At 41.4% G+C, this 11,508-nt stretch overlaps 1 protein-coding gene across 1 annotated transcript in view; it reads right to left on the reverse strand.

The window, feature by feature from the left end:
• LOC125263941 (mucin-2-like) overlaps positions 1 to 9,022 on the reverse strand; it is a 31,969-nt gene extending 22,947 nt beyond the window's left edge. Inside the window, exon 1 of the mRNA XM_048183141.1 lies at positions 7,854 to 9,022. Within this exon, the coding sequence (XP_048039098.1) occupies positions 7,854 to 7,862 (9 nt within the window). The 5' untranslated portion in view covers positions 7,863 to 9,022. The remainder of the gene's footprint in view (positions 1 to 7,853) is intronic.
• Positions 9,023 to 11,508: the final 2,486 nt, after the last annotated feature.

Consider the following 11,508-nt stretch of genomic DNA (forward strand, 5'->3'; position numbering starts at 1 on the left):
GAAGGCGGCACATGGATGGAGTCTACTTGGGGTCCCCTGCTGCTGAGACAACACCGCTCCAACTCCGGTGGTGGAGGCGTCCACCTCCACCACGAAGGGCTGTCGGGATCAGGATGGACGAGGAGAGGAGCGGTGGAGAAGGCTTCTTTCAGGATGTTGAATGTGTTGGTGGCAGCTGGGGTCCAGGACAGAGACTTGGGCTTGTTGTGGAGGAGGCTTGTAAGTGGACTGGTGATGGAGCTGTTGTCTTGGATGAAGCGTCGATAGAAGTTGGCAAAACCAAGGAAGCATTGGAGTTCTTTTATGGTAGAGGGAGTTGGCCAGTTCCTGATGGCATCCACTTTCTATCTGAACTTTACGGTGATGTTGTTCAGTGCCCGGTAATCTATACATGGCCGCAAGCCTCCATCCTTTTTTGCAACAAAGAAGAAACTCGAAGCAGCAGGGGAAGTAGACGGGCAGATGTAACCTTGCACCAGAGCCTCCTTGATGTAATCCTCCATGGCCTTCTCCTCCGGGATCGACAGGGGGTAGATCCTTCCCCTGTGCACTGACTCACCCGGAAGAAGATCGATGACACAGTCCCATGGCTGGTGTGGAGGCAGCTTGGAAGCTCTCTGAGTGCAGAAGACGTCACTGAAGGGGGCGTAATATGGTGGTATATCCACAGAGCGTTTTTCTACTGGACTTTCGATGGATGTGGCACAGACAGAGAGGTGTTCAGGACGTGGAGACCAGGTGATGGGGCCGACGATGAGTTTCTCAGGGAGGATAGTTTCAGGTTCTTGCAGCAGAAGGCGGCACATGGATGGAGTCTACTTGGGGTCCCCTGCTGCTGAGACAACACCGCTCCAACTCCGGTGGTGGAGGCGTCCACCAGCTGGGGTCCAGGACAGAGACTTGGGCTTGTTGTGGAGGAGGCTTGTAAGTGGACTGGTGATGGAGCTGTTGTCTTGGATGAAGCGTCGATAGAAGTTGGCAAAACCAAGGAAGCATTGGAGTTCTTTTATGGTAGAGGGAGTTGGCCAGTTCCTGATGGCATCCACTTTCCTCTCGTCCATCCGGATGCCACTGCTGTCGATGTTGTACCCAAGGAACTGCACTGAGGGCTGATGGAAGGAGCATTTCTCCGCTTTCAGGAAGAGGTGGAATCCCCTCAGGCGTTTCAGGACCTCCGCAACGTGGTGGCGATGTTCGGCCATGCTCCGGGAGTAGATAGGGATGTCATCGATGTAAACCAAGATGAACTTGTGGAGGAACTCCCGGAGCACCTCATGTATGAAGTCCTGGAATACGGAGGGGGCGTTGACCAGGCCATACGGCATAACAAGATACTCATAGTGTACAGTAGGGGTCACGAAGGTGGTCATCCCCTCGTCCCCCTCACGTATCCGGATGAGGTTGTACGCACTGCGGAGGTCCAACTTGCTGAAGACAGTGGCACCACGGAGATGTTCTAGTGCAGCTGGTACGAGAAGAAGGGAGTATCTGAACTTTACGGTGATGTTGTTCAGTGCCCGGTAATCTATACATGGCCGCAAGCCTCCATCCTTTTTTGCAACAAAGAAGAAACTCGAAGCAGCAGGGGAAGTAGACGGGCAGATGTAACCTTGCACCAGAGCCTCCTTGATGTAATCCTCCATGGCCTTCTCCTCCGGGATCGACAGGGGGTAGATCCTTCCCCTGTGCACTGACTCACCCGGAAGAAGATCGATGACACAGTCCCATGGCTGGTGTGGAGGCAGCTTGGAAGCTCTCTGAGTGCAGAAGACGTCACTGAAGGGGGCGTAATATGGTGGTATATCCACAGAGCGTTTTTCTACTGGACTTTCGATGGATGTGGCACAGACAGAGAGGTGTTCAGGACGTGGAGACGATGGAACAGGAAACTCAGAAAAACAGCTTGAGAAACAGGTTTCGCCCCACTTCAGGATCTCACCGGTCTTCCAAACGATGACTGGGTTGTGCTGCTCCAACCAGGGGCACCCCAAGATCATGTCAGCAGTGGATTCCTCCAGAACCAGTAGATGTAATTTCTCTGCGTGAAGAATTCCCACTTGCAGTTGGATGGGACCGACACTCCGACGTACATATCTTCTACTAAGAGGTTTACCCGTTACTGAGTGGATCTAGTAGGTGGACGGTGAAGCCGAGGTCTTGAGCTTGAGCTGACGGCAGATGGCGCTGTGGATGAAATTGCCTGCTGACCCAGAATCGAGGAGTGCAACAACTGGAATGGAAACATCAGCAGCAGTAAGGTTTACAACGGTGGTGAGTGGTTTCATCTTATTTATAGAGGGAATGATGGCCATCACCATGGGACGAGGAGGACGAATTGGGCATGTGGAGATTACATGCCCAGGGGAACCACAATAGAGGCACAGATTCTGGATCAGCCGTCTCTGCCATTCAGTGGAAGTGAACCTTGAGTTATCCAGTTGCATGGGTTCGTGGGCTGGTTCTGGAGGGCTGACGGATTCTGGTCGACGGAGGATGGTGTTGAACAGTGGCTGGCCCTGGTACTCTTCGAGACACGACTGTATACAAGTGGCAAAGCGTATGGAGAGTTAGATGAAGCGTTCTAGCCCAATGGAATCCTTGTATGCAACGAGATGCAACCGCACTCAAGGGTCCAATCCTTGATGATAGGTGGTTAACAGGGCTTGTTCGTTCCAACCACTTGAAGCAGCAAGCGTTCTGAATTGCAGAGCATATTCGTTCACAGTTATTGTGCCTTGTTTCAAATTATACAATTTCTCACCAATAGAAGAGTCCCAGGCTGGTTTCCCAAAGACTTCCTTGAAGTGAGCTATGAAGCCGGAATATGACTGAGTGACAGGATTATTTTGAGACCAAATGGAATCGGCCCATTGCAGTGCTTTGCCATTTAACTGTGAAATTAGGAACGCTACCTTGGAGGTTTCGGTGGGAAATAAGTGTGATTGCATCTCCAGGACCAGCGAACATTGCAGGAGGAATCCGTTGCAATCCTCTGCCGAACCAGAGAAGGGCACCGGTTTGGCCATGGGACTGGCATACACAGGCAGTGAAGGAGTGGTGGTTGTGTTGACGGAGGTGATCGCTGGTGGTGGTGATGACGGGTTGATGGTGAGTGCTCGGCGCAAAGCGTCAATGAGCTCTTGAAAGGGATCCGGGTGACTCATGCTGGTGTCTCATGGTCAGGTCCGGTCTTCTGTTACAATACAGAAGGGTTAGAGACTGGAGATAACAGTTAGTGATGTTTATTAGACACACAGCAGAGATAAGAGTAGTGCAGGTGAGTATAAGGTGAACTTTGGAGTGAATGAAGAAACGTAGATGAATGATACTGTCCTTTGTGTTTGTAGTGGTGAAGATCCTGGATGATGGTGAAGATGAATGACGCTGGAGACGGAAGACACTCACACACAGACTGGGAACACAGGAGGAGACTTGGAAACGCAGGAGCAGGAGACAGGTAAGAAGATCGCTAGGAATCCTTGAGGTAAGCATGAAGGTAAGTCTAGATGTGAACGAGACCGGACAGTGACTGAGTGCGTGTGAGTGTCTTTTGTACTGGTGCTGATTGGCGTGCCGATGAGGTGCAGGTGCGTGTGATCAGTACTCTGGAGATGGAGTGCACTGTGGCATGAGACAGAGTGAGAATCCAAATGCAAGCGCCAACGTTTAATAACAAAAAGGTAATCCATAAACAGGAGTAATCCACAGACAGCAGACAAGAGCAACGGCAAGAGCACACTCACAAGAGCAACGACCAACAAACAACAATTGAAGCATAAAGGTTTAAATAGACATGTTAACAATGGGCTGATAAGGGACAGGTGTTAGTGATATGATGTCATGGTAACTAATGATGGTAACTATAACGACACACAAGGTACAAGGCAAAACAGGAACCAAAACACAGGAAATAAAGATTGAAACAAAGAAAACCAAGATTACGCTTCAACATAAAAGTCCTACAAAACACAAGACAACACAGGGATCGTGACATAGCCCCCCCTCAAAGGTGCGGCTTCCAGACGCACCTATAAACGAGAGATCCAGGAGGGCGGTGGAGCGGAGGCGGACTCGGGGGTGAGATGGAGGGCCTGGACCATGGAGTTGAGGGAGGACTAGAAACAAAAGTATGGTAGGAAACCGAAACAAAACAGGCAGTAAAGGTGGCCGAAGCGGCGCAAGCCGAGTAGTCGGCCAGGGTGGCGCAGACCGGACTGAGTGCGTAGCAACCGGCGGACTTGGACTTGAGTGCGTAGCAACCGGCGGACTTGGATTTGAGTGCGAAGCGGGCGACGGGCTCGGGTGCGAAGCGGCCGGCGGAGGCTTCAGAATCCCAGCTGCTCGTGCTGAAGTCAGCGGTGGATCGTTCACACTGGACAACAATCCTCTCCGTTCTCGAACGGGTCCAGAAAGGTGACGTGCCTCTGGGCGATCAGCGGGACTCTGGTCACGTCACGTCCCCGCAGTAAATGCCGAGCCGCTCAGCTGTAATGCCAAGTCAATATAATATTCAAGAGTCCAGCTAGGGTGATGCAATGGCATAAGGGAGTTGAGCGACTCAGATAGCCCTCCCCGGAAAAATATCATCAGGCACAAATTATCCATATGAGTCAAGTGAGTCACCTCTACAAAGTTCCTCACGTACTCCTCAATTGACAGGTCTCTTTGACGGAGACAAAATTTGTGCTGCTGGATTCATTGTTGGTTGGTCGTTCTGTTACGAATGTGCAGGCATGAGACAGTGACAATCCAAATGCAAGCACCAACGTTTAATAACAAAAAGGTAATCCATAAACATGAGTAATCCACAGACAGCAGACGAGAGCAATGGCAAGAACACACTCACAAGAATCCAGGTTGCTCAAAATAAAGCAGCCCGAATTGTTTTGGGCTGTCCATATAGAACCAGTGTGACTGCTATGCATGATAGTTTGGCTTGGTTAACTGTAAAATTTAGACTTAAGTATTTCTTAGTAACATTTATGAGAAACATTATAGTATCAAAAACTCCAGAAATAATTTATAGTAGGTTGTCTTTTTTTTCAGATACTCATAATTATTGCACTAGACAAACAGGTGAGGTGCGATGTGTGTTGCCTTTATGCAGAACTCACCAAATACAGCGGTCAGTGTTTTATCGAGTTATGGTGGCATGGAACTTATTACCAGGATTTTTGTTGCTGGAAAATAATAAAATCTGCTTTCAAAAGAAGTTAAAACTTTTCTTGTTCGCACAGTGATTATTGATAATTGTGTATTTAGATTTTTAGGAAGATTGAGGTTGAGTCTGGTGATTTTGGTTTTGTTGTGGTTATACGGCAATGCGAGTATGTATTGTGGTGTGTGGTGATGCCAGAGGGTGAGCTGTTTTTGAGTTTTCTTTTCTTTGACATTGAGCTGCTTTGAACTCTTGTATGTCTTGTATATTGTTATTGTGTGTGTAGTTGTGTGAATGGTGTAGAAAGATGTGAGTGAAATATGTAATGAATATGGAGGAGACCCCAGGAAGAATAGCTGCTGTTGTTTCAGTGGCTAATGGGGATCTTAATAAATAAACAATCTTAATAAATAAACAAGAGCACCAACCAAAACAAACAACAACTGAAGCATAAAGGTTTAAATAGACACGTTAACAATGGGCTGATAAAGGACAGGTGTTAGTGATATGATGTCATGGTAACTAATGAGGGTAACTATAACAACACACAAGGTACAAGGCAAAACAGGAACCAAAACACAGGAAATAAAGATTGAAACAAAGAAAACCAAGATTATACTTCAACATAAAAGTCCTACAAAACACAAGACAACACAGGGATCGTGACAGCATCCTTTAAAATTACTCATACTGATACTAAAAAAATTCATACTGATCCCAAACTTTTGAAAGGTAGCATAAATTAAGACCAAAATTAATAAATTATATCATTAAATTATATCATTTTGCCAACATCAATGGTTTTTAAATGTGATCCTAAAAATTACATTCAGCAAAATTAAATATTGCAGATAAGTACATAAATTTAAGATTTAAAATATTGTTGGACTTCCTCATGCTATCCTTATTGTTCATAGCTAATAATTTTGCATTTATTATTGTACCCTATTGCATTTCTATAGTTTTTTCTTTAATGTCTGGAGAAATTTATGAAAATCACTCCAATGGCTTATTCAAATTTAAACAATTTTTACTTCAATTAATCACTTATTATAATTGCTGTTACAATGTGTATGGAGTATGAAATTTGCTTCTGTTGTAACCCTTATATGATATCAATCAATCAATCTTTTATTACAGACTAAAGGTCCAAATTTAAAAAGGAAAAAGAAAGAGGGAGAAAAAAAAAAACAATAAAACAACATATACAACCCACAGCATCTACCACACAAAGAATTACAAAATATAACAATACCAATGTCTCCACAGCTTTGACTGATACCTTGATACCTTGAAATGTCCAAGATATTTTACTTTCGCACACACAGTGAGACTCTTATTGGACAACTTAAAAACTGGAAATTTTATACTTTTATCCTCATTAGTTCTGCAAATCATAACCACACTCTTGTCAGGATTATATGAAATATCAAGACCATAATTAGAACACAGTTAAAAGCTGTTGAAGACCAGCACTGCTAGGACTGAACACCACAAGATCATCGGCATACATAATATGATTCACTAGAATATTTCCAATCATACACCCAGTTTTACAGGCATTCAAACATTTAGATAGATCATCCATGTAGAGATTAAACAGAATCGGGGACAAGATCCCTCCTTGTCTCACTCCATTACTAACCCCAAAAGGGGCAGAGACTTTATTGCCCCATTTTACTTGCACCATCTGGTGGGCATACCAATAAACCATGATTCTCACAATATATTCTGGCACCCCTCGTTGTCTCATTTTAAAAAATGTTTCATGGTTAACCCGATCAAAGGCTTTAGATGCATCAATGAAGCACATAAAGACTGATAAGTTTTTATCTCTATACTTGTTTACTATTTCCTTTAACGCATAGATGCAAAGATCAGTACCAAGGTCAGCCTTAAAACCAAACTGCTTGTCTGTAGAATTAATAAATACATTTAACCTATCCAACAAGATTTTTTCCAACACTTTAGACAGGATACTAGCTAAAGCTATAGGTCTGTAATTATCCAAGTTACCTACCATTCCAGTTTTGTTCTTAATAACTGGCACTAATAAAACAGACAACATTGAATCTGCTAACACACCATGAGTCAAAAGGCCAGTAAAACAAACGGCTAATAAAGGGGCTATCCTCTTACTTCCATATTTAAGATGTTCAGCAGAAATATTATCTAGGCCACTAACTTTATTTTGAGGCAATTTTCTTATAGCATGATCCACCTCACATGACCTAATCACTATTGGATCATTAACTTGAATATCATCCACATTATACAATTCATTTTGAATGCAATTAAAAAGACTACAGTAATGCTGTCTCCATAATTCCGCAATATTCTCTGCCCCAGAAACTCCATTTAAGGTGCAAGGAAGAGATACTCTGCATCTATTAAAAGTTCTGACTTCTTTCCAAAAATCAGTGATATTGTGATTTAGCAGCTTCATAGCCATCAAATCAGCTCTTAGGGTTTGCTCATTTTTACAGATAAAATGAATAGCATACTTATATCTTGCATTTGTAGACTTCTTATACTCAAGCTCGGGCCCTTGCCTGGGTCTACCTGCTATAACCCATTATACACAACAAAAAGACAACAATGCTCAATTAAGAAAATATACCATACTGTATGGTGGTTTTAATTATCAGTATAAATAAGAAAGTATGGCTGTAGTAATATTGAACGTCAAACTCACCCAATCCATTGCTTATCTGAATGTTATCATACACACAGGTTAAGCTGCTAGTCTCTTGACAAACTTAGGTAAAGTCATTCTCTCCTCCAAGTCATCGTTTTTATAAGCTTTGAGTTACATGACAAATCGCATAGAGTGGTGTGGCATTATTGCTTTCCATTCTTAACCAAACTGGATTTACCCACTCATACAACAATGCATTCCTCCCTAAGCATGCAGTTTCACAAATATATTTCATTGGAAGAGCAGGTGATCAGGGTGTGTTGCGTTGTTAAGTTATTTGCAGGTTCTTTAGATCAAATGATTAAACTTATAAAACAGACTACATAATATTGTAAGCTGTGTTATCACTTTTAAAGAGCTGTGTATGTTCTATTTGCTGATCAACATTATTTAAGTAATCATGTAATGTAATACCTATTTCAAAATGTCAAATATGTGTTTCCAAGTCTGTGAGCATTTATTGCACTGAAGACACTGACACTGAAGAACACTGAAGAAGAAATTGTACAATATGAGAGTTTGGAATGACATGATGGCAGAATTTTTACTTTTTGGCAAATCATTCCTCATTAGGGCGGAAGGAGCTGGTTGCGATACGAAGAAACAAGGGAAGAGGAAAAAGGGGAGAAAAACAAGAAAAATCCAAGATGGTGTAAAATCAAGTTATGTAGAATTTGGAATCATAAGAAAGAGAGTATAAGAAGAGTATTACTGCTGTATGAATTCATCCGGTCATGTGGTTTTGTTGTCGAGATGAATAACTGAGATCACAACTCATGCAAAGCTGTTGTGCAGGTTTTCATAATAATATTATCAAGCCATCATATTCATGTGAGTTTTTCCCAGAAGACAGATTTTGATTCTTCAAAGTTGTTCCACAGGTATGTTAACTCATTCTTTTGATCCTCAAACCCTTCATGTCTACAACTTACATGTGAGATATTTGCATATCTCTCCATCTATCTGCTGAAGGAATGTAGAGTGTGCTTTTTATATGAACAAAGATTTCATCGGACATACTGTACATTTATTCATTTAGTGGATGCTTTTATCCAAAGCACTTTACAAATTAGGAAAATCACAAGAAATTGAAAAAAAGGATGTTGGATTTACTTAAATAAAATAAAGAAATTAGTAAATTAAGTCAATTTTACAGATAATTACAAAGAAACCGCAAATAACACATTGAATTAACAGCCTTTTCAGTAGCACTTTATTTTACAGTACATGTACTGTCCTGGTACATATATAGTAATGTTGTACATACAGGTAAAATACTGGTGACACAAGGTACTTACCTGACATGTATCTACATGAAAACTAATAAAAAACACTGCTGTACATTCCAATGGTACATACATGGTAACTACTTTGTACCTATAGACAAGTGTTGGGTTATAACAGGCGCTTACTTATAGTGTCTGTATATGGTAACTAACAGACACATTACTATGCTTATGTACATGTTGTACTCACAGACAAATGTGAACACATAATGGACACTTACTTAATCAGCGTGAAGCAAATTTGCTTACCAAAATGATACACTGCATTAACTATACAGCACTTCTTAGTGTTAATACTTATCAAGTAGTCTTTTTAAGCAAGGCTTTTGACAAATGACAACTGAGTATACCAAGTACAGTTGTAGTGTTACTGATCTGTCATCATACACATAATTATTAGGGTATGTATGTCTGTCTTCAAAATACCAGTCGGTTAAGTGAATCATTGTCCAGTAAAGATTAGGCAAGTTGAACCGCAATAGTATATCATCCAGTACTCAAGAAGTAATGTGCAACTTACGCATTAACTAACTGGTATATTCACTAGTACATTTATAGTAAGTACATGGAATTAGGACTGTACAATAAAGTGAACCCTTGTACATAAGCATTGCATAGGAATTACCAGCTCTTTAACCTTTGTAATAATAAACTTAAAGGCAGGGTAGGTAAAAAATGTATAAAAAACTTTTTTTTCAAAATTTGTTTAAACTTTATTTATATATCAATACATATTTAAAATGTAAGTACTCTGAAAAAGAAAGTATAAAAATCGAGTGTCTGTAGACCTCTCACGACTGTTTTAAAGACAGCTCATTATTTCCATTCACTCCACCCCCTCCCTTCTGGGCTCCTTCCAAAGCCACGCCCCCAAAACGCATGAACGTGCGACTCCGACCACTGAGCTGGAAGACGCATTATTTACCTGAGACGAGCGGAGAGGAAGGAGCACAGTGCATGTAGTGACATCATGTCAGAATCACATGTAATAAAAATAACTTTATAATTATGAAGATAAACATAATTTAATTCGCTAACGAGTTAGTTATCTATAAGGCAAAGCTAAAAACAGGTTGCATGATACACGTTTTTCCATTACCATCATTTACACTGTGATGAAGATGAATTTCGTGTAAGATTCATAACGTATACGTTGTTCTACAGATAAACAGAGTAACATACACTCAAATATCAACTCACAACTGCATTGCAGACACAAAATAATAACACACACATACAACAAAGTGTGTACGACACACACAGATACAAGATAAAGACATCAGTAAACATAGGTAGAGAATATAAAAACAAAACAAAGGCGAAAAAAAACGTGCAGGTAAACTTATAGGTGAACATGGTAAAAGAGTTAGACAGAGGGTAAATATAGTTCTAAGAAAAGTTCCTAGATGCGGAGTAACGTTAGGCCTACTATCTGTTAAACATGTATTTAGTTATCTAAAGCAAAATTATGCACAATTCAACACTATAGCTATCATCTTGAGCTAGGCCTATAGATTATTTATCGTCTCTACTACGGCTCGCTAAGTAATGTTATGTTAGCTATATTACACAGCTACGTGTGCTAATGACACATGCTTCATGAACAAATAAACAAAAAAATATGTATGATCAAAATACAAAAAGAAAGATTTACCTGTCCAGCAGAAATAAAGCCATCAAGGAGTCACTTTTCAGCCCCTTGAGTTCCCTCAGTTCTCGCCATCGCTGGAGAGCCACGCCGATATTAACTCGCGTTTTATTTCTTTGTTTATCCAAAGACTTTTTGTTCATTGCCTTTTCTTGTACTGTTACTGTCTTCCTTTTTTTGCCTGGTTTGCCTTCACTAACTGCATAGGCCGGTACTGTGAATTTTGCTTGCTGTTTCTCTGCCATTGTTTTGGTATTCCTAGGATCCATGCCATGAATTCCCCAAATCAAACGTGCGCGCGCAAGTGGGCAGGTCATGTGTGGCAAAAGGTGGTGGTTGCCATGGTTGCGAGAGAGTGACAGCCGCCTAAGCCAATCCTATGTTTCGTCCCGGATGGAAATAATGAGCTGTGTTTAATACAGATTAAACGGTCTAGAGTCACTCGATTTTTATACTCTTTTTATCAGAGTTCTTACATTTTAATTATGCATGTGTATATATAGAAAGTTTAAACAAATTTGGAACAAAATTTCTTACCTACCCTGCCTTTAAGCATATTAACTAGTAAGGACTGTAAAATACATTGTTGTGGAGAGCAATTTAGCATTAACAGTTAATAAAAAACTACATAAAGTACACACAGTGCAGCAAAACAATTACTTGAGAATTTTTTATTTTTTTTTTAAATGGCATCAGTGAGAAAACAACACTATTTGGT

Source organism: Megalobrama amblycephala, linkage group LG3 (genome assembly GCF_018812025.1).
Source record: "Megalobrama amblycephala isolate DHTTF-2021 linkage group LG3, ASM1881202v1, whole genome shotgun sequence".
In the NCBI taxonomy this organism is placed as follows: Eukaryota; Metazoa; Chordata; class Actinopteri; order Cypriniformes; family Xenocyprididae; genus Megalobrama; species Megalobrama amblycephala.